Source organism: Monopterus albus, unplaced genomic scaffold (genome assembly GCF_001952655.1).
Source record: "Monopterus albus unplaced genomic scaffold, M_albus_1.0 scaffold23.1, whole genome shotgun sequence".
Classification (NCBI taxonomy): domain Eukaryota; kingdom Metazoa; phylum Chordata; class Actinopteri; order Synbranchiformes; family Synbranchidae; genus Monopterus; species Monopterus albus.
Window position 1 is genome coordinate 1,342,362 of NW_018127903.1, and position 24,730 is coordinate 1,367,091.

The window sequence follows — 24,730 nt, forward strand, 5'->3', positions numbered from 1 at the left end:
TCCCTTTCATTAAATAGTTTTTGAATTCCACCAGGTAATAAATTGTTCCTGGCTTTATACATAAACACAGCAACATGAATCTGCTGCTGTCTGTGTATGAATTTTTTGTGCCCACCTTTTTCACTCTTCTGCTAGGTTTTCCATAATTAAAAGTGGGGTTTTTGTTGAAAGGACTTCTTGCTTCTTTTTTTTATATATATCTTGAATGAAAATAGCAGGGAATTGGCTGGAAAAGTGATGCAATATTGTTATAGAAATGAGAAATAATTCCGGTGCAATGACATGGGAGGTCACTCTGCCTTTTCTTCTTTACCTAAGGCTCATACTTCTGTGTGGCTCAGAGTTATTAATGTACCAAGATACCACAGAGACACAAAAGAGCGCCTGAATAAAAAAGGCAGACAGGCTACACAGAGCCCACATGCAAAACGCACACACGCTGTCATTCCTTTAATGCAAATGTGTTCTGTCCTGCTGTAGATTTAACTTGACTGTAACCCTCACCTCGCTGATCCATGCACTGCTGACAGTGAAACAACCCTAGCTGTCTGCACCTCTTCACCACATACACACATGCACATCTGATTGGTGTTTGTGTGACTTAACTCTTTTAAGAGGAAACTCAGGCCCACACAAATTAACCTCACTCCCTCCAACCACTGTTTTTTCAGCTTGGTAAGGCGGAAGTCTGCTGCTTTTATGGAAGATCACATGAATATATGTGTGTGTGAGTGTGTGTGTGTGTGTGCACTTGTGTTTTCACAAATGTGTTTCAGTGTTTTCTTAGCCTGACTGGCACACTTTGCACTAGTGTTGCAGGAAATAGACAGGTAAACTCTAGTGAACCGGACCTTAACCTCTGACCTGGATTCACTGCGGCCTGGATCAGGCTATTGTCTGGGTCACGTTTGTGACAGACCGTATCATAATGACATGGAAAATGCTGACACCAAAGACTCCTGATGTCTGGAGTTGATGGGTCAGTCAGCTAATTTGTGAGATGGAATATGCTTTGATTTGTGACACTTTGATATTATAAACTACAACCATATGATCAGAATTCATTTTAGTTGAGCTGTGATTTAAGAATTCACTTTGTAACAGTTCCATCTGTTTTATATTTTATTGTGATACCCAGCCATCAAACAATGACAGTCTCTATTTCTTTATTGCCCGAGGAAATTTCAGACACAGCTTCACTGTGTGGCAGTTGGTCAGTTGCAACTGTTTACCCCCTCAAACTAGCGGCAACAGTGATGGGGTCATATGGAAGGCACTGAGTTGAAAAGAGAAGAGAAGTTGTGTCAGAAATGAGTGGTTGCTGTGGAGAAAGAGGGAGAGCATGTCAAAGCAGTGGTGAGATCCTTTTATCTATTCCCTTTTTTCTTCCATATGGAGTTTTGTGATTTGTATTTTGAGGACTCTGAAGGGGCGGGTTAAGTTGTGAAGCTTCATGCCGTGGCACTACTTCTGAATCTTCAGCAGCTTGTTTTTTTCAGCTCGAACAAAACAAACTTCCTTGACCCTGGTTTAATTCTTTTTTTTCCAATAACCAGCTGGACTTTATTGAGGACCCAGGTGTTTTTTAAATAAAAAACTGGAAATGTCAAATTGAAGGTTAAGGCAGACAAAGAGACCTGTTTGGCTGTGGATCAGAGTCTATGGATTTGCTTTAAAGACTTAAACCTGCTTTGACATGCTAACAAACAGATTTATAATTAAAAAGCCCAATCTTTGGATGTCTTAGCAGAAAAAAAATGTATGAATTGCTATCGTGCTCTTAGTAGATTAATTATCCTGAAAGTGTTGAGTCATGCACAGCTGGTGTTTAGGTGGAAGAGACTTTCTCTTGATCTTCTTAATATCGTTTGACAGACATTAAAAAATTAGATGCAGAACATTCTTGGTATGTTACAGGTGCCATGCCATCGTAATTATCTTGGCATCCACACCCTGGCTTACACAACATCCTAACTTGCATTTGCCAGTGAGGGTAAACCCCTCACCTGCCAGTAGGCCATTACAGTGGTATCCTGTGCAACCAAACATTGTTCGGATCCATTTTAAATACCAGTGGAGATCCCTTTCATCCAAAGTTACCAGATATGTCTGGCTAAATTTTGAGGAAATGTATAAAGTGATACACAAGGCATCTAGAATAAATCCACTTGATGGAATGGTGCAGGCATGAAAAAGGAACTAGCAGTCTTGGAACAAGTTCCCATGGCCGCTCGGGAGGTGAGGAAGGAAGGCAAATACATCCACCTTTGTAAAACCAAACAAAGCTAAAATTTTGTTTATTATGTCTGAATTCAGATGCCACTCCTCTTTTGGGAGTCTGCATCTTGACATGACATTGGTGCTAGAATATTAAATGCTGGAAAGATTAGTGGGCAGACATAGGATCTGTTATATGGTGAAGCACTTGTGAAATGGGCTAGTCTCCTCTGGGAAAATGGATTACAGTGTATTGAGGACTCGACTGCCTTGGCTGTAGTGGTACTGTACCTTGGCTCATTAGCAAAGGTTTGGTGTATATGAGATATACAGAGGATATGATCAAATAAGAGTATCGACTCTACAGAAAATATTCCCTCTTTTGGGAAGCTTTTGTTTTGTCTTTTGCTTTTATTTGTATGTGTATTTAATTTGTATCTGATCAGGAGTCACTGAGAGGATGCAGGTGTTTATGAAATTAAGGCCATGGCAGAGATTTTGTTTTTTTTCCTGAGTAGACACTGGCCTGGACTGCTGTGCCAAATTTAGATTTTCTGTCTTAGACACAATACTGACACCAGTCCATTGTCAGGTCACAGCATTGTCCCATTGTCACAGGGCAGTCTGTTCTGTCATGTACAGTAGGTTGCCATCTCTCAGGGACATTTCCTTTGAATAAAAGACTTAACCACTTTGATTCGATTCTGGAGGACTGTGGGTGTTTACTGATTTATTGTAGTGTTTTTCTTTATGTCAGACTTGTATCTTCACTCAGATCAGAGTCAAAGATATGACGACATGGTCAGTAGACCACCCCCATTCATTTGTTTATCTTAACTGGCAAACAAGAGTATCATATAACTCTTCAGCAGTGAGATTCATGAAATGATGAGAGTGTTGCATTAGTTTATTATTATTACTAGTAGTTGCTGCAGGTACAGTATTTTTCATAACCATATACAGCAAAATTAATATAAAGCAAAACAGTTAGACTCAACCTCAGTTGTGATACATGTTCATTTCATTGACTGATTTTTATGATCCATGATTTGTGATTCATCCAAGTATAGAGAGCAAAAACACATCTATAGGGAGAGAGTGAAAGCCTTTAAATGTTTACAGAAGACATAATGTCACCCTTGTGCCACACTTCACCGTTGATTGTTGAAATTTGTAAATATGGACAGTACTGAAAAATACTAAAGTTTAGACATAATAAAATAAAATATAGGTTTGTAATGTTGATGTTAGCCATCAGCCATACTTACTTTCGACTCGTGGATATTTGGCTTGTGCTTGCATGCTGACAACATTGACAAGATATGAAATGTGATTTATAATCACATCTCGTATTCAGAACAGTTCAACAGTTTAGGCTATTGTGATTACACTAACTAAAAGCACATCTGGAAAGCCCAGTGTGACATCTTCAGTTCACCCTCACACTAGGTAAACTATCCAGGAACCATTTTATCCCATTTTGCATAGTGTGCCCATCATCCTGAGGAACAGGAGAAAGAGGAGAGTCCTGGCATGCATAAATGAAAGTTCAGAAGGTTCACTGAAACACATAATTTACCGCAGTATAGTGGGGTTTTATAATCTCATTATTATCTTGTTGTCAAATTTGCCCATGAGGGTTGTTCTGTATTCACTCTTATTATCTCCACAGAGTTGTCCATTTGTCCTTCTGCTATCCACCTCACAGCCAATCACTGGGACAGAAAGTCTAATAAATACCTCCTTCTTCCTGTTTTATTTCCATGTTTTTTTTTCTCTGTTTCGGTACCTCCTATTGCTTTATTTATGTATTTTTAATTGGTATGTGATAAACACCCAGCATTTTATTCAGTGGTCTGCTAATAACTGTGTATATTTCTTTCTATAGAAGTTGTTTCCATTTGAACACATCTGTATTTAAGTCATTACTTTATGTTTGTTTACTTAAATCCCACTCATGTATGGCTTAAGACCATACATTTTCACTTTTAAGTATCACAGGCGAATGGGAGAATGGAAACAAATATCCCTGTACACATTCTAAACTCTGTGGCTGTTTCTTCCTGTTGGTGGAAATTTCAATGTTTGTGTCGGATGAATGAAACCAACACAGTTCCAAAGTACACTGTATTTGTTTATGGTGTTTTTAATCTTCTTTTGCATTCAATGACAGGCTCTTTCCTCTCTGAGTATTCAGGGTCAGATGGGGGAGCTAATGTACAGTGTACAGTAGAGCAGGTTGCTTTTGAATCTTCAAGCCTCTTAGCTGCTGCGGGTAGTGTCCAGAGGGCATCCTCAGATTAGTGCTTCACGGACATGGATCTCATTTGCCCATATGGCCTCTTCTCATTCAGTCAATATAGGCTCTAATCGGCCCAGCCTTTACCAATGACCTCGACATGTGGCAAACTACTTAGAACAAAGAGCACACACGCTGAGCAAATAACACATTTGATGTCTACAGAATCAACACAATCAAGTGCAGAGATGAGGATGAGAAATGGTACATTTTTGATCATCGTTGGCTGTATGGGGTTGTAGCTGCTTTTCCCCAGTTTGGGTTGTGGTGTAGTCAAATAGCAGGAAATACCATAATAACATGCTAGGTTATTATGGCTGGGGACTGGTTAGGTTGCATTCTTTGGCATGGAATTAATTCAGTAAGCCTCAGTGGGGCACAGCAAATCATTGCAAACCACTGTTAGCATTACAACTCCCATTATCACTGTCCCACTATTAACAGTTCATATGTTGACACCGAAGAAGTGTCTCAGTGATGTTATTCATGTAGCAGCCCCCCTCTAATGACAGGATTCAGCGTTATTAGCACTGATTCTATCTGTGAGAAGATGAGAGAGTAACCATGTCAAATAGGGCAACCTTAATAGCACCACTCTTGCTCCCCACTGCTGGAGTTTTTCTAAACATTTCAATTCCATTATGCATGCACCAAATCTGAAATACACAAATCTAACCACTAAATGTTTGGTAGTAAATATATTTCTCATGAGCGGCACCACACAGGTGAACTTAAGTAGATGGATGGTGGATAGGTAAAGTGGATTACGGCAGATAGAGGTTAATCTATTGAGCAGTCATGTGTCGCTATAAATCCTGATGTTCACTCAGCCAAAAAAAAAAAAAAACAAAAAAAAAAAAAAAACCTTTTTGCTTTTACAAACATTACACAGTGCTGCAGTCTGTTCAGCATCAACAACTTTGCAAAACTGAACCATTTCACTAAGGTAACCTGGCTACATTTCTTTGGCACTTTCTCGTCGTCTGTAGCTGCTGCTGCCGCCGTCACAGCTTAGATTACTGTCATAACTCTGTTTGAGTGCCAGCTCCATTTAGTGATTAAGACATTTTTCATATAATTCAAAAACAAAAAATCTAATGAATCAAATTAATCTAATATATCGTCCAGCCCTAGAAGGAAGACGATCTAAAAATGCTGTTAGATTTTTTTTTTTTATATTATTGTTTTTACTTTTTTGTTCCTGTCATATTTCTCCACTTGTTGATGTTTGTCAGCATAAATCAGTTTAATCAGTTTGAATTTTAACAATAAACAAGCAATTTTGGATTGTGTGCCCTTAAACATTAATATAGCAGCTTGTTCAAACTTATTTTCTCTAGAATTAACCATGGTCAGTTGGAGTTAAGGTGCCATGTTATCTTTATTTACTTTTACTTTTTTTTATCTTTTTAATCAATTTTTTTTCTTTTCATTTATCTTATCTTAATTTGAACAGTGATGAAGAATTTGTAAATTAAAAAATTCTAAATACTGCCATGGTCATTATATTGTGACAAAAACAGAATTTAGTTGTTCCTCATTTTAATTAGATTTTTTTATTGTAGTTTTCAGAAAGAAGAATTTAGTGTAATTGGGTGCAAGTTAGATTTTTGTTATTCTGTTGTTTTTTTTTAAATTATTATTATTATGGTGTTCTGCTGGACTTATTTGTTTTTTGTTAACTATTACACCCAACAATCACACACACTGGCTGCTGGAATGAAGAACCCATCTGGAACAGCCAGTCAAGTCAATGTAATGTGTCGGTGTGTGAGAGCAGAGAGTTTAGATGTTTCCTCTGTTTCCACCGCTGCTGTTTAGCTAAACCTTCGTGATATATTGTGGCAGCAGTTTTACTCCCTCTTTTCTTTTCTGTACAATTAGGTTATAATTAAATGCACATTTAATGTGACTTCTTATTAAATAAAGAACTAACACGGAAACAGTGAAAATATGTTTGGAATGCAGAAGTAGAGATGATTAGAAAACAAAGAAAAGATCAACCTTGAAAGTCCTTGAGCTGTAATCAGCCACAAATGAAAATGTTTGTCTTTTTGCTGAGAAAAGAAAATTGCATCTTATTTATATAATTATGCAAAAAAAAGTAAAGGTAGATTCCACGGCCAGCAAGGTTTTGAGAATGCAACAGTGACCTTGGATCCTCCCCTGTGCTCCACACTGACAGATAAAAACTTTATTAACCAACCATCTCCAGGACAGGAGACAAACCACCCATGAAACCGAAATGCACTAGTATTAGAGAAATGTGGCAATTAGGGGATGATTTTTTTTAAATCATTGAACGCGCTAAAGGAGTAGAAAGGGGTAATAAACACAGCTTGTTTGTGGTCTCGGAAGCAGCAATTATAACGTACTTGGAGAGTTGGTGTGCTTATTGTGCCTGGGAGTAATGAGATAGGCTGTGCTGATCCTTCACTGATGCTGTGGCTCCTAATCCTCAACCCTCATTTCCTGCTTCTCTTGTTTATCCACCAACATCCTCTGCCCTTCGCTGGTCTGTCACAGCTGTGGGCAGCTCCAACTGGCCTTTAACCTGTGTGTCAGCTGATTTTTTTTTTTTTTTTTTTTTTTCAGCTCTGAAAATGGTGCGGCATTGAGTCAAAACTACAGGCTGATAAATGTGTCATAAAGTGCAGTGTAGTGTATTTTCCTCTGTGCACAACTAAGTGGTTTTGTTTACCACCAGACTGGTCCCCCTGTAAACAATTGCCTTTATTTTTATATGGTCTAATTGCCATTTATATTGGTCTCTATTGTCTTAGTCTCTATCTTCTCCATTGTCTTTAGTGGTTTCTCATATTAAGATAACTGGCATATTTCAAGCCATGGAAACCCATTTTGCGATCTTGCACTGTGATGTGCCATCTATATCATGTAGTTCTGGGGCTTAGTTCTTGGCCACAGTTGGTGTCATATCATTTGTGTTCACTTTCTGTCCATCCTGTCACACCTTAAATTTCCCTGAAGCTTGCTAACTGTGTCATCTGTGACAAGTCATGTTGAATAGTTTGGTTTTGTGGTGTGAGCCTTTATACTCGGGTGAAGATACAGTATGTGTGAATGCATCCATGCACATACAGATACTCACCTACACTTTTGTGTATCTCCTCCCAAAAAGAATGCAGTGTGTACCCACATGTTATCTGGGTGACCTAGAGACAGACTGGTTATCACCTCTGTGAGCCTCTCAGGGACAGAGCAGGCGGAAAAACAGCACTTCTGCCTTCCCAGTGCCTCTACATCTGTGTGCTGGCCATCCAGCATGTCCGCCTACTGCAGGGCTCACCTCTTATCTAATCAGCATAGACAGGCCACTTGTCCACATACACACGCACACACACACAAACTGCATGTATGCTTAAAGAGTCACATGTGCACGGACATGCTCAGAGATAGCCCTACAAGTATACAAACACTTAGTGATACACCTTCAAAGACACATGCACACACAACACACATACACCCACGTGTATAATCACAGGCAAACTCACATTGATCTGGGCCAGCTCTTGGTTTCAAGGTATCACTAGCTGTTGCTGTGAGATGTTGAAGTGGCACAGAGGGCAGAGAAGGGGGTCTAAGGCCAAGCGGTAAACATGCAGATCAAGTAGTATAGGGCGCCACAACTTCTCATTTGTTAAGCCCAGCTCACCTGACTACTGTGTGGCTTCGGCTCATCTTGCGACCACCTCCACCATACTCTCTGTTCAGATCCTAACAGAACACCCAGCCACAGAGGAGACAGTTTTCCTTACATCTACCCTTGAGATGTGAAAGGATGGGTCATTATTCTGAGGGGAAAATTCTAAATTTATCTTTGGTGCCATTTTGATCCCCTTTTGTTTGGCTTATAAAATGCTTTTCTCTTTCAGACTGCATTCCAGTCAACCTTCTGATGTTACATAGTGCAGCTCCCCTTTGCCCCTAACCCAAACCTCTGAACAACATGTGGCCAGATAACAAAACCCTAAACAAAAGAGGTAGATTTCCAGAGCAGAAGAAAGGTGGGGGGCTTACACTTTGTGTCTGAAACACTTCATGAGTGCTAAGTGAGATTGGCACCAGCAGCTGGAGCAGAGTCGAGAAGAAATGGGAGAAGGTGAATTGTGTTTGGCACCAGGCAGCTATCAGGCAGTAATTCGTATAGCTAACATCCCAGAAGAAGGAGCCAAGTCTCGGTCAGGGTAAAAAAAACTTCAAGGGTCTTAGTGGGTAAGGGTTGGAGGCCAAACCATGCCCCCTCCTCTCACTGAATATAAGCCCCTGCTGTGCCTGCTGAGATTTGCTGAAATCTGTATTGACCTTTGACTGTGAGGTGTCACTCCCAGTCACATGTCAGACAGGGTCCTGTGGACCACATTGGAAATGCTCATACAGTATTAGATTGTTTCAGTCGTTCCTACTCATCACCTGACCAACCCAGTCCACCTCAAAAATGTCGTCTTGAGGCTTGTTATGTACAGTAGATGTTACTTTACAGTTGACACCCATGGCCTGCTTTGGCCCCAGGATCGACCTTTTCCTATCACATATACATGCCTCGAACCAGTCAACAGGGAAACAAATGTATGTATGGCTGGATAGATGTATGAGAGAGTAATTGATTGTTTTCTATTACAGTTCTGGAAATCTCATTGTAATCTCTTTCATATACGACAAGATTGGTGTGACTTTTCTGTATGAATGTGAGTGTGCATGGATCAGTGTGGGGGTCACTGTGCATTCATTTCTGGTTTCTTAACAGATCTCTAATCCTCTAATGCAACCATAATCTCTTTTAATATATTCAACATTAGTCGACAAATCACATGATAATGAAGTGAACATGTTTCTTTCAAATGACAGGATACACTGAGGATTTAACCCGAGGATCTAATCGTAGCTGGCACTCAGTATTTTTTGTGTTGATGATGTCATAAGGTTTATGTCCAGTGTTGTCCTGTAACCTTCACACAGCAGTGATAAAATGAAGTTGCACAATACACATTTTCCATATTTTTTATTTCATAAATTTTAATTTGGGATTTCTGTATGCTCATACATATCAAATCATTTCCTTTGAATATCCCAATTCTCAAAGGACCCAAGGTCAACAAGGTTCTAGACAAAAGAAATAAATAAATAAAGGTTTGAACTATGTGAACTTTGGATCATTTTATTTATCCAGTGAGCTATTTGTGGTGCTTTTCATCACTTGAATCCTGGCCTAGTTTCTGTGTCTTGTTTTTGGAAAACACAAGCTAAGCTGTGGTGCACAAACTAGACACCCATTAGATCGCTGCATTGCAGGTCTGACCCACTAAGCCCCTGTCCCGCCCTCTAGTAAACCCCTCACTCCCAGCCCACCCCATTCACTGCCCCACCCTGTCTTTTCTTGGAAATTAAATTATGGTGTTTGGATCGTCCTCCTTGTCTTCCTCAATGCTGTAATCCTATTTGCTCTGTCATGTGTTGGTGTTCACAGATGTGTGTGTGTGTGTGTGTGTGTGTGTGTGTGTCTAAGTGGTATGACACCCAGCCCACCTCCAGCTGTTTGGACTGCCTTACTGGTCCCGTTGTCTCTCCCACACATTCCAGAGAGGGTGGTCTTGCACAAACACACACAACCATAACCACCCAGTCTCACACCGGGGCCTAAAGTCCACCCCTCCATCCTTTTCTTTCCCCTCCCCTCGTTCAGTGATTGCCCTCCGTCCTGCCATCCCTGCACTTGCCGTAATGAAAATGTTAAGTTGGATGACTTGAATGAGTGCGAAATGAGGTAGGGGCTCCAATATGGGGGAGTTGGGGATGGATGGGGACGTGAAGTGCGAGGCAGAGAGTTTCCACTCATTGCTGAGTCCCGGGTGAAAAAGAGAGAGAGAGAAAATGCAGCAGGGTGAGAGATCCTGGGCAGTGCTCCAATAACTGGCGTCTCAGTGTCCACATTTAGTTCCAGCTGAGTGCCCGCAGTGGGCATGGCCGAGATGCCTTCACTGTGACCTCCCAACTGAGGACCACTGCTAGCCATTTTCCACCACCCTTTTTTGATGTATCCCTTTCTTCTTCCCTTAGCCCCTCGTCTCTTCTTTGTATTTCAGAAATGGCTTCATAACAGCCAGAACAAATGTTTTGGAATTGATTTGTCAAAGCATTGGACTGGGTTTGTGATCAAACAGCCAGTGGGGGTTTCTTTCTTAAATGCAGAACAACTTATCATTAAAACATTTTATCTGATGTTCAAAAAAAAATACATATAGGGTTTTCTCATTAAGTTGCTTCTGTAGAATAGAAAAGTTGTATTCAACAAAAGTTTGTATGGGTGCTCTCTTGTGAGTGGTAATAGGAGTTTTCCTTGTTAGATACTGTACTGTTGAGTGCCATGTGTATACAAAAGGTAAGTATGTTTAAATAGGTAATCAGTGAGGATATATTGGTATACTGTATATGTGAAGAAGTAGTTCACAGGCAGAGTATCATTTTGCCTGTATTCACTGTAGTCTGTAGCTACTGTGAAAATCCAGCACTTCACACAGTAGGGATGAGACAATATATCGAATTTCATTATATCGTGATACAAAAACGTCACAGTATGTGTCATTCTATCTGGTCATATATATCGTGTGGTCCCCATACCTCAGCGACTTCATATTTTTTTGTAAATAGGATAGCCTAACAAAATGTATGTCGATATATCTGGTTGTTCTTTAAAAAATCAAATCAAATCAAATCAAGGGGGGGAAAAGAGGAATAAAGTACAAGTATTCTGCAGCTTGTCATACATTGTTGTCAGTGATTATTTTAATCGCATTGTGATTGAATTGAATTGTACACACCATATTGTGCATTGAATCGTACTAAGAAAAAGTCACATCATCCCATCCATAGTGAACAGTTTGTTTTGTAAAATGAAGAAACAATCTGTTGTCTTTTATGAATTACCACAATTACAGAGCGGATGACAAGCAGTGCAGGGGTTATTTCTTGTTGTATGACCTCCTTCCCCTACACTTGAGGACTTTCTCTCAAGGCGGTGGCCTTGACACTGACCGAGGGAATGTTAGTGTTGGAACAATCACACTGTCAAGTGTTCTACTCTGTTGGGAAGGAAAGGACTTCCAGTGACAAACTCATGGATTGCTCCATAAAGACCTTGGCCTGACAGCAGCTATGTCATTTTCACTCCTTTACTGCTATCCATCTCTTTTCTTTCCATCTTTCTTCTGCATCTATCCAAGACTCTTTGCTTAAATTCCTCTTCTCTCTGCTTTCCTTGTTTCTCATCACTTTCCTTGGTTTTCCTTTCTCAGATACGATTTGACATGTTTCAATTTTATCCATTTTAATCCCAAATTCAAATTTAAATTAATCCTTTCTCACTGGAAATTCACCATTTACCTTTTCAAGCTCGGACTTTTTTCTTTACCTCACACAGTATAGTGTTAAAACACAAAGTATACCCGGTAAAGCTTTTTATGTGAATGGAAAGTTGAATGGACCATAGATTGGTAAATTTAACACCTAGTTTGGCATAGGTCCTGTCTCACATAATTCATGCCAGTGCTACAACTAACAGATATTGTTATTATTTACCTATTTATTATGCTTTAAATGAAGCGTTTTGTTATGTATATTTCTAAAATTGAATTTTTTGTTTTTTACTAAATCCCCATCATAAGACTCCAGCATCACAGGCGATTTAAAAATTCCTACTACCGGTAAGTGAGACCCAAAGATAAAGTAAGACATTCTTCACATTATAAAACTCTAACTGGTCCATACAGTATGTGGTATTTCTACTTGACAGCTGACTGATTCATTGGTTTTGGAATTAAATAATTTTTACTTGGACAAGTATTTGAATTCTAACTGTACTTCCGTATGTTTTATAAATACAACTGCTAGTTTTTAAAAGTAATTTCATGGAGAATATATATTTTTTTCAAACTAAATCTATAATTTTGATTTAAAAAAGTTTGTTTCTGCTTCTGGAGCTCGCCTGTTGAGCTACTTCACAGGCATTGAACAAGTTGGGCTCCAGACCAAGCAGGGGAAGGTCGATTGCTGTTACACGGACAAATGCATGCAGACAAGCAGGTTTTGGAAGGCCTAATGTATTGCACCTGTATTGATGTCCATGGGAAATGTTTGTATGATACAGCAATAATGAAATAAAAAAAACACTGGGTTTGAGGGGATGGAGGAAGTGGAGGTGAGGGTGTTGACAATGCCAAGGCAGATGTGTTTGTATAAGTTTTGTCAGGATGCAGATAGTGGGATCAAGATTGGGTATTGATGAGATGGGGGGACGGGTGACTGAGCCACAGAAGCTTGAAATAAACTGTCGGAGGCGCACAGCCAGTCATTACAGTGAAGCCGCCTGGCCCGGCTCAACCTTGAGCCAGTCGATAAGCTATTATAACCATGTAAATTGTGGCCAAATCAGAGACCTGACATATTGGTATTATATTCCTGTGCAGCCACTGGGTTATGCATCATTATTGGAAGCCAACAACAATATGCATTATGCTCCCTTTAGTGGGTAGACTCATAAGAAAACACTGCCACAGGCAGTAGGACAATAATGTTATGTCTGTATGTTTTGGGGACATTGACATTTTTGTGTAGGGCAAAAATTGAACACCCTAATAACTTTCCAAACTCTTGTTCCACTTCTTTATTTCATCTTTTAAAAATCAGAAATTATTTTCTTCATCTGGCTACTCCCCCTACTCCACTCTCTCTCTTGTTGTTACTTGTTCTCATTGTCTGTTTCTTCTCTTTCAGCAGGGCAGCAGCCTGCCAGGTCATTTACTCTCAGTGACAGCATGATGCATCCAGCAGGCCAGCATTTGGATGATGTAATTTGGACTAAAGGCTGTGTAAACACTGCTGTGACCTTGGTTTTAGATTTGTCAATAGGGCTGGGTTGGAGAACAGAGAAGGGGATTGTGTGGGATTGAGAGCAACATGCCCTGGCTGTGATAGCTGGAAGTCTCTAGCTGACTGACTGATATGATAACCTAAGATTCCTCAGCCTTACCTCTGACCCAAGTTACATTGCTTCAACCATCTTTCTGCACTCCTCTCTCTCATTGTCAAAGCTCTCCGTTCACCTCTGCTCGACTCCTTTTTCTTTGATATTAGTGTACTCACTTTCTCTTGGACACTTGTTATTGCCCTTCCTTCGTGTTCCCCTTACCTTTTGCTTTTCTCTTCTCTGACCCTGTTCATTTCTTCTTTGATAGCAGTATCTCTGCCCTTGTCTCTGCAGCTTGTCCACTGTCTGCCCTCATCTTCTCTGTCATGGTACTTTACTTTGTTTCTCTTGTCATCTGTCCTATGTTGCTCTTCATGAGCTCCAAAGGTCAACACAAGCTAACACTGGCCAAGAGCCCAAACAGTGCAGAGCTATTAATCTGGTTTGGTGGGAGAGGTGATGGGTCTCCTGGTGGGTGTCAAAGAAGCTTATGAGGTCTATACTGTACTGTCCTGGGTTCCTCATTTAGAGGAGGTTAAGATAGGAGTAGTGGTCCAGCAACAGACAGTCCATGTCAATCCTTTGAGAACGACTGAGGGCTACGAGGGATGAATGTGTACGGCTTCAGATTTTGGTCATTTCTTTTTTTCCTCTCTTTCTTTGTGCTTTCAGTTTAGGATGTGTGATGTAAACTCTTTACTGGTTTCATTGTAACATGATCTATAGTTTTTTTGTTTTGAGCCTGCACTTAAAACACACACACACTCTTCACACAACCTCCACCTGTCTACTCTTTAGAAATGGAAACCAGTGTCACTGTGAAAACCTTCAGGCCACATTTACAGAAAATTGGGGTGTGGTCCATGAGTCTTAAAAATGCACAGTCCTGTGGGAACAGCACATAAAGGTGAGGTATCAGGACCTCTCAGTGACCATTTGAGAGTGAAGCCTATTCAACAGTTTCGGGCGGTGCAGATGATATTTGAAAATACACAAATTTGTTCCACCAAGTTCTGCGTGCCATGGCTTGCAGATGGGCAGCGATTAATCAGAGAGGTAACTGTGAAGTAGTTTGCAATTAGACTAGAAAGCTCTGAGGCATGCTAATTGAATCAGAAAATTAGCAACAGCTCTGTACTGAGCTGTAATAGGCTAGCTGCTGCTTGCAGCAGGTGCTAGCCCACTCAGCTGTGGAACAAGGTATTTAAGTCACATTAGCAGCAGTGAAAATATTCCTTGATATGGAACAGTTAGATTTTCTGCTCGTTTTCACTGCCCGTGTCATAAGGAACAGCCAGTCAGCTTAGCCACTTTGTGGCACAAAAACAACGGCCACCACCATAGCAGAACCTTCACAATGAGTAAGGAATTGATGTGTTGGAGAATACATGAAGAAATTTCACTTGCTTTACTTGAGATGAGTTTGATGGTGATGACATGTATAACATGCATGATGCATGTAGTTGAGCAGTCATAATGCAGAAAACCCTTCTGTTCACTGTGTTGTTGCAGATATTTGTCTTTTGACTCTCTCAGTTCTCCTCCTTTCTATCCTTCTCTTCTTCACTCTCCTCACCTGCACTTCCTGCATCTACTACCACCTCCCCCTTCCTCTTTCCTCTAGCCTCCCCAGGGCTCCTGTTTGCTGACATCTCTCTTTGGCACAACATAAAAAAGCGATGATAAATAAAAAATTGATTACTTTTGAGTATGGGGTTGCTGTCTCTTCTGCTAGTTGGCTATGAGATGGGAGGAGGGAGTGAATCACTTCTGTAGGAAGTTTTTTTCAGGGTTTCCACAGAGTTAAAGTTAGCGAAGAGAGTGAGGGAGTAGAGGAGCAAGACGGAGAGAGATGTGCAAAGGAGGAGAGAGCAGTGTAGAGGTAGAGAATTCCCTAGGCAGACAGTGTTATGCCTCATAGTTCTGGCTTTAAAGCATGCTGCATGCCACACATACAGTTGGAGCAGAGGCCATGACAGAGAGAGGGAAGGTGCGTGTGAGTATGGGTGTGTGCATTTCAGGCAAACAGCATCCTCTCTTCTGCCTGTTGAGCCCCCCAATCCTCCTCAACATTCCAGTCCTGCCCTGGCTCTGCTAACTCTGATATCTTTATCAGACACGCCTGCCTGCAAACACACTTGCTCACTCACACACACACAAAGACACTTTACACTTACACTCACAAGCACAAAATGCATATATGAAAGACAAATGCAATCACACAGAAATGTTTACACACAAGCTAATGTGCATGCTGCCTTGTGAAAGCTCACAGATGCAGAGACATAAAGCCTTTACACATTCTCAGCTGTGTTAATCATGCTCATAAGGAGTGTGCCTTCTGTATACATTTAGTACATTGATAGTTTTTTTTTCTATGTTCAAATGTTTTCTGTGTTCAGCCAGATATGAGAGAAGATAGAATGAGGTCTGGACTTGATGAGAAACCGCCTGCTATTAACCCAATGCCATGCATGATTCTTGTGGTAATGTGTCCCCAGAATGTATAGACGCTAAGCACAGAGGCACAGTGAAGAAGGCAGTTATGTCAAAACGTCTGTGTTTCTCAGCCATTCGATTGTTTTTAAGCTAAGAATAAACATATTTTTGAGGAATCTTTCAGTTTGCTATTTTTGTTTGATGAACAGAGGCACTGAAACATACATGTACAGTGCATACATGTCATCAAAACAACTTAACTGTGTGAAATGTTTGAAATCAGTTAGGCAATTTTTATTGCATTTTTTATTTAAAAAAAATTCTCAGTTATTGTGTGGGTTCTATCTTACCATAGATATCATCTCTAAAAGCACTAATTTCTGAGTAGCTAATTAGGAGCCCTATTTTTAACCCAGTTATTCTTGTTAATGTGTGATAAAGTGGTGCGTGCACTTTTATTGCAAATCATACTCTGGCACAAATCTGAACTCTGTACTCTTCACACCTCCAAAATTAGTCAGAAGAGCCTCTCTTTCCTAAAGACTCTTTCTTTAACTCTACACCCCTTTCTGTCGTCCTTTGTTCTCCCCCCTGCTGATAGGATAAGGGCTCTCCCACTCTTACTCAATTGTAGAGCATTTGTACTGAGGTTACTATAAGGTTAGCTTGATCAGCTTTTAGTTCAGAATCTCTGGCACCTACTGTGGAATAGACCCACATGCACTTTGGTGTACTACACCTTAACTTTTACTTTCAGTGTTTACCTCAACTACCTGCTCATTCTACTGTTAATGTTTTCTTTTTATATCTATTATTCAACAGAAAAGAGAGTTGCATCATGTGGTTTTTATTCATGGATTCATTTTATTCCTGACTTTGATACTCTGAAGATAATCTACTCTGGCATAGGTCATGTAGTTCTGAAGGAATCCAATCACTTCACTATTCTAGCAATCTTTATACTTTAGAGTGAAGAAAAAAAATCCTCTAAGCATGTTCCCTCTCTGTACAGCGGCAGTTCAGTCAGCTCTACTCCCTGCAGCATATTCCAACACCAGCTTGTTAAACAATTTCAAATCTCAGTGCCAGCTCTGCCCTATTCATACATTTACCCCCCCAAGCCCTCCCTCTATCCTTCATCCCTCTCTCTGTCCCTCCTCTGATCCCATTTCACAGTGGGACCATCAGGAGCTTATCTCAATCTCAGCCTTGGCCGGGGGCCCAAAGCAGTGCAGGGCCCGCCTGAACTCAGCTGTGAACTCTCAACCTTTCCCTCAGCACCATCCACTCTTTAGTTAGCTGGCTCCCCTTTTACCCGGACTCCATCTCTGCCTATTTTAGGAGGATTTTGAATGAGGGCCTCAATGTGCAGTGTATGCTCTCATGCACAATTTACAGGGCACATCTAAACACACTCAGGGTGTCGAGTAGAGCTCAACAATAACATAAACTGTCTGCTATTATCCAGACAGCAGCCATCGCACCAACCGGCCACCCGACTTGGCAGAGAGTCAGCTAGCTAGTCACACTACTGCACCCTGTCAGTCAAACAACCATTATGGTAGTCACCTAGCCCATCAGCTAGCCGGCCATGATCAATGTTACAAAGCTGGGCTACCTAAGACAGCTCTGGAAATGTGCCCCCTGCGTACAAAATGGGATTAGCTTAATTTCCCTTTTCTCACTTCACTTTTAAAACCACTAAGTATGTCACCTGGCACAGACTAGTGGCTAATAATGGAAGTTCCAGCCAAAAGACTGTAAATCTCCGTTTTCATCACCACAGAAACACACCAGCAGTTTTAGCCTCGACAAGATCTCGGCTTTCCACGTTACCTTCAGCTTACTTTCACTCTCCCTTTTGCACTATGTCTCAGACTTTCTTTTGGTCAATGGAAACTCCTGAGTTTCAGGAGTTAAAATAATGAGATTGGTGTTTTAAATAGCTGAACTCGGTAAATAGTGTGTGCTACTGACCTCCATAGCCCTCACCCTGCTTATTTTTACTTATTTAGGGTCATGAGAGAATCAGGGTAAAGGGTTTGGCCCATGTATGTACAGTAAAGAGAGTGGAAAAAAAATCTGGTTCTTTCATCTAACAGTTAAGTTAAAGTCAGAACTTCTCACAGGAAGTCTTGTGAGATCGGATTTTGATGAGGATAGAAACACAGTTTGGTAAATAATCACTTACAAGACTACAGATTGGTATGTTCGGTAGAATGTGTGATATTCTTTGATAGCATATGACGAGACTACAGAAAGGTTTTCCTCTGTGGAGTTACGCTGGCACTTGCGTGATGGCCATGGCTGTGTTCACAGTGGGCAGTGCCGGTGATGTTGAGCATGCTGCATGTCTGGAAACAACGGGCAGCCAAGGTGCTGACAGGACTGAGGTGCTCCATGGCTCTTATCACTTACCTTTGCCCATGTTACTGAATGTCAACTCAGCACAGGGAGCTAGAGCTAAAAGTACAGTCATACCAGCTCTCAGCTTTGTTCACAGAGGAAGGAAAGGAGAGAAAGAGAGAGAGGAAGGTAGGAGGGGTATGCTCCATGGGAAAGAACTGGCAAGGGGTTATGACATTCCTTTGGCTCCTCATATTTTCCTGGGAAGAGATTTGACTATGTGCAGATATGCCCACACTTGTGTGTTTGTATATCTGTGTCTCTGTGGGTACATGGATTTGTCCTCTGTGTGGCTGCGTGTCATTGAGATCATACACACATGCACTTCTCTATGAGAAGCATTTTACACTACAGATGACCCTGTTGGATGGCGATGGCCCTTTTATCTACAGCACCCTGATGCAATCCTCTGTAAATGCATTAAACCAAGCTGCAGAAGAGGAAGCTGCTTATCCTTCCTCTCTGCCTCTTTCTCCAGCTCGTTTTCGCTCTCTTGCTCTTACTTTCTTTTTTATTTCTTTCTCTCACTCCCTCTCATTTTCTTTATATCTGTACCCATTTTATGGCGTTGCTCCCCTTGACTGCCTCTGTCTGAGAATACTGTACTCCCCATTCTCTAAACTACACTGATCTAAACTCCACTGATGTGGTGTACCCCCTCTTCTCAGCTTTACTGCCTGCTGCCCACCTTTACCACAAACCCCTTTTCATTGCCTCTCACCGCGGCTAGCCATAAGTCTCAGCCCAAACCTGCCTGGGGTTACAGGGAGTGCCAAAGGTGCGATGAGTGACGTGGCACTCTGGCTGACCCCTGGCAGCTTGGCAGGGCTGCCTCCCTAATGAGATTAGCTGGGTAATGCCGACTCTGTCTGTTTCTCCTGCCTCCCAGTCCGGCCCACCCTGGGGCTCTTTATTTAGCCAGCAGCAGGATAGGGTGTGCCAGCATTTGCACGTTGAGGGCAGGACAGGATCCACAAGCCCACTGCCCTTCCCTATCCCCCCACCCTCCTCATCTATCTGAACTACCCAGCCTGGGTTTGTAGCTTTACCATTATGCTGTCGCTTTGTTTATGTCTGTTGTTGTGGCTGTGTGTCAGACCCCCTCATTAAATCTCCCTCTGTCTCACTAGGTGTCTGTTACGTAGTGTATCTCTCTTTTGTGTCTGTCTGCTTCTCTGCCTGTTTCTGTGTCTCTACATCTTTCTGTGCTCTCTCATCATTATTCATTAGGCACACATGTAAAAGTGCCTTTTAATGACTGGACTCAACAATACTGGGCAATGATGAAACATTACTCTGATTCCTGGGACACACACACACACACACACACACACACACACTGCCCTGAGCCAGGCGGGCAAGCAAGTAACCCATGAACTTCGGCTAACTCATGCATACGTGTGACTGGCTTTGATGATTGCTCATAGCAGCGTAAAGTACAAAGCTGCTCACAGTACCGCTCTGCGAAGACACACAGACTGATACCAAGGCTATGGCCACCAGTCTTAAACTAGTTAGGTAGCCACACATCTAGTTTATAGCTACAAATCCAAAATATGCAGCAAGCTTCATAAAGAACACGATGCTAAATGTTCTTTCTCTGTATTACTGTAACCCTCTTTGCCTGTTCAGCCTCTTTTGTTCCTTTGTTTAGGCGGCTCTCAGAGATGTTATTAGTACACTTAGCAGTGAATGGGTTTAAGTGCCAATTAAACACCTACAACTTTGTCACCATGAGTGGTTTTATGAGAGGGTCCTCGACAGACATAGGGCTTCCCATGGCACAGGTGTGTTCCCCTCAGCTCTAGGGTCACTTTCATCCTGGATGTGTGACAGTTCCTGTGCATCTGACAGTGCTGTGCAGCCCAGCCCAGGTGTCCAGGTGTTCTTACTTGTGCGTATGTGTATGCACCAACACCTGCTTGGCTATGGCCCCGGGGCACAGACGGGTTCAAGTTCCACCCAAACAAACATCATGTAACAATCGCTCATTAGATGTGTGTATGAGTGCGGGTGTGTGTGTGTGTGTGTGTGAGAGAGAGAGAGAGACTGTAAACTTGTCTGCATATGTCTGGGAAAAATGTGTGCAGCCAACATACTTAAACTGTATGACCTCTGTACTCATCATTTACAGTGAAGGATTGTGTTACATAGACTTGTCAAAGTCTGCTTTTGTGCCGACAGTCAGATTGCTCTTCACCTTGTGATTGCTCTTGATCACACTGGCATCGTGTTCTGACAATTTGTGTCCCTGCCCATCTCAGGCCACGTGAGAATACCATGGACAAATGTGTAATCCTCAGCCAAGACTATTATTTAGAGAGTTGAATTAGCCATTCTCAGGGTTTCGGTTTAACACCTCTCTTTTTCAAATAGAGATGCCAGCATGCACTCTGAAAAGAATTTGTGCTCTCCTTCTCTGTCTTTATCCATCACTTCAGCACAGACAAGTCACAAAATACACACTGAAAAGAACAGATGCATATTCGCACACATGCGCATGTCCCTACTACCCCCCTGCCACCACCACACACCCTCAATCACATTGCTGATATGAACCTTTAGAAAAGAGAAAAGAAATCCTGTTGAATGAAATGAAATTGTGAGGTGGATTTAGAGGCCTCCACGCTAATCTCCAAAGAGAAGTGCAAACATAATAGGCATGTAGTTGGATGTACAAGAAACTTAATTAACCAGAGACCTTGTCCATAGATGGCAGGTCAAGGGAATCTAAGCCGCACAGCGCCTCATCTTTTCTTGTCAAGGCATTGCTCTGCACATCTACAAACTGAAGATCTCCCTCAGCCTAAAACTCTGTTTATAGCTTTATAATTCCCTGGTGCACATACAGTATTTCCCTGTATGTATACAGTATATGCATCAATACATAAGTGCCGTAGCCAAGCTGTGCTCCAGTCTGCAGCTTTAGCTTTGGAGGGGCCAATTCCAAAATTCTTAATGAAGACATACTTGCATACAGGGAAATATTGGTAATAAGAGGCTTAAAACACATATTAATGATGATAGGAGCACACAACCATTTATTTCTCTCTCCACTTCTAAAATAAAGAGTACAGTGAATTTAATTTTACTGTTCAGTTGAATTTCATGTTTAACCTCTTTCTTTTACCCATTTATTTTCAATCCATTTTTATCAGGAAGGGGGAAAAAATCCTAATTATGATTAAACCTAAATACATAAGAATAAACAAGTGCATAGCATCAACATGAGAATCCCAAGGGGAATTTCTCTTCAGCTGGAGTTTACTGTAAGAAGTCATGTGTTGTATGCCTTTCAGATATTTCCTATGATCTGAAATGCTCTGCAGAGCTATATTTTTAAGGGTCTGGCTCCTTTTCTGTTGGTTGGTTGTTTTGTTTTGGCAGAATGGCTTGTTTAGTTAAGGAAAGGGAAGTAAGTTTATTTTGAACTGTGCTAACAGCCTGTTTTGCTTAGCTCTGGCACAACTCACTTTACACTACTACTATTACTCACTGTGATGTCAGTAAGAGAAACCCCCCTGAGTTTGTGATGGACTTTTTGTGAATGAGAGCCATCTTGTTTAGGCTTGTATGTACATCTGCGGTGCATGTCGTGTTGCTTGAGTGTCTTTTGGAGTTATCCGTGCCCTGTGACACACACAGGGCACAGTGCCTACTTTGGGAACTGTGGGGTGGCCCATCACTGTGTGCCCCTACAGGGACATCAGAGTAGGAGAGCCCCAAGCCATATGGCGGGGGTTCCTGGTCTGTTGTCTGGCCAGTCACATTTGGACCGTAGCACACACGTAGCAACCACCTCCCTGGAGACAGAAGATTGAGGCTTTGGGCAGGAGATTGGAGTCTTGGAGCTCTACTGGGCTCCTGCTTCATACGCTGTTCAATTAGAAGTAAAGCAAACCCCCCCCCCAAAAAAAAAAAAAAAACAGCAAATAGACAAAGCAAAAATCAAAACGACACAAAAGAAAACAAGAAAACAACCTTTGGACTGGAGACTATAAATACTGTAGATCATAGGGTTTGCAGCCAGATATTCAAGACTTCATTTCAAATGTCAGCAAACTGTGAATTTAGGATTTGCAGTTTTTTAGAAACTAATTCAGTCAGTGCCAGAAAAGAATACAAGAAAATAGAAAAATAAACATGAAAAAGGCGTAATTATAAATGTGTCTGTCACTGGGGGCATAGAGTGAGAGTCAGAGTGTTTTTAAGATGGAAAGTGCCAGAAGGGTAGGAGTTAGATAAACAGATTAAGAATGTTAGTGAGGGAGATGAGTATAAAGTAGTCAGAGACAGAAAAAATAAGGGCATAAATGTCTTGTTGAGAAAGAGAAAAGAGCAGCCAGAGAGAGAGAGAAGAAGATGGAGAGATGATCCTGCTGGATGGGGAGATTGTAACATCACACTGTAGGATCCCTTATGGGACAGCCACAGACGGAGCGCACTCCCTCCTGCATGCAGGAAGAGGAAGCTCTGCCAGCGCGGAAAACATACAAGAGAAGAACGAGAGATGAGCAGAGCAGAGAAAAACGCAGTTGTCCCCAGGGACGAAGTAGGAATTTTCTGCTCGCACAAACACTCTGTAGCCAGCTAGCTGAGAAAGAAGAGGCAAGACATGGCAGAGAATAAGTAAAAAAGAGGGATGCTGGTGGAGGGGAGGAGGGAGCAGTATGATGAATAGATGAGATGTGGGAAAGTAAAGGTGAAGTGTTCAGAGAAAAAGAAAAGCAGAGAGGTAATACTTTGCAGAAGTCCGATAAATTAATTTGTAACATTATGTAGTGAGAATAGACCAAAGTTCATAATGTGATTCAGCAAGAATGTTTCCTTTTAATAGCATATGAGGCACAGGGTCATCGCACATGATTATATTTTTTAAATTTTGCTTAAAATCATGATCACTTAATCACAAACCTATGTTTGTGAAGTTTATTAATACAGTGGAACCTTGGATTATGAGTGCAATTTGTTCCGGCATTGTGCTCGTACTCCAAAGCACTCGTACAGCAAAGCAAATTTCCCCATAAGAAATAATGGAAACTCAGATGATTCCTTCCACACCCACTTATCCATATAAAAATGATTACAGTAATACAAAATACAGTATAAAGTAAAAATAAAACAAATTAACCTGCACTTTACCTTTGAAAAGAATCATGGCTGGCGTGAGGGGCCACTGTTGCAGCGGCTCAGTTGTGACGTACATCATGTGACGCTCGGCAGACAAAGCGTACGTACTACTCATAGTGCGAGACCTCGTTCGTATATCGAATCTAAATTTTTTGCTCGTCTTGCAAAACACTCGCAAACCAGGTTACTCGCAATCCAAGGTTCTACTGTATTGTTAATTACTATCAAAAATGAATACTTCTGAATTTTCACCTTACTCTTATTTTCATCACACAGTGTATTCCTTCACTGTTGAGCATCACTGCACTGATCACCAGGGTGTACACTGTAGAAACCCATTAAGCCTTGTGTAAGTGCATATATGGATTTATGTCACATGTGTGTACAGTCTTTTTGGTCAGCTCCGGTGCTCTGAGAATATCCTGGCATTGTGAGGACATACCATCTAGTCCTCACAATTTCAAAGGGCTTTTGAAAGTTAAGACTTGGTTTTAAGGTGTTAGGGTCAAGCTTAGAAATAGGTTAGGGATGGGGTTGGAGTTAGGTTAAGTGACTAATGAAGTATTATTTCGGTGACTGTGCTCACAACTATGGAAAGATACGGTGGTGTTTGTGTGTATGTGCATATGGTATTATTGGTCTCCAATGTGTGAATCAATGAATTTTAAAGTGATTGATGACTTGGTTTAAGGTTAGGGTAAATTCAGGGTTAGACACATGAAAAGTGCCATTAAACCAGTTACCTAAGTGGTATATTAGTGCAACTCAGTCCAAGCCAGACCTCTGATCAGAGAGGCTCTGACTGAGGTCTGAATGTTCTGCTATGAAATGGGACATTACTGCTCACCAACACACCAGGAAGTACAAAAAAAAAAACTTGAACTGTTGTAAAATATGAGGCAGTCCTCTCCTTTTGCTGTATATAGTTGTGCATGTCCGTAGGTGTGTGAACGCACACAGGAATGTGTGTGCTTAAGTGTGTGTCTAGGATTGCAGGTTCGCTTAGTGGAGAGAAGAGGATGGGGTTAGGGAAGGGTTTAATGTGCTACTTTAGCCCTCAGGGGGCTGTACAGTTGAAAATCAGTGCAAGAGGCGTGCAGAATCACACCAGCCTGCATTACAGAGGGATGAGGGGTGGTGTGGATTGGGGGGGGGAGGCTGTAAAAAATGAAATCATATCACTTAGCAGCTGAGTGCAGATAAAGCTGTGTTTGAACTGGGAGGCATAAATTATACATTGTAAACAGAGCGTTGGGAGA

General features: G+C 41.4%; 1 protein-coding gene across 5 annotated transcripts in view; it reads left to right on the forward strand.

Moving 5' to 3' along the window:
• arb2a (ARB2 cotranscriptional regulator A) overlaps nucleotides 1–24,730 on the forward strand; it is a 142,880-nt gene that overhangs the window by 101,664 nt on the left and 16,486 nt on the right. For 2 of the 5 annotated variants that reach the window (XM_020594640.1, XM_020594639.1), the window contains one exon: nucleotides 13,304–13,807. The exons of 1 other annotated variant lie outside the window; for it this stretch is intronic. In XM_020594640.1, coding sequence (XP_020450296.1) covers nucleotides 13,304–13,479 — 176 coding nt within the window. In that variant the 3' untranslated portion in view covers nucleotides 13,480–13,807. Of the gene's footprint in view, nucleotides 1–13,303; nucleotides 13,808–24,730 lie in introns of those variants that run through there. 2 more of the 5 variants (XM_020594637.1, XM_020594641.1) reach the window with 2 other exon arrangements.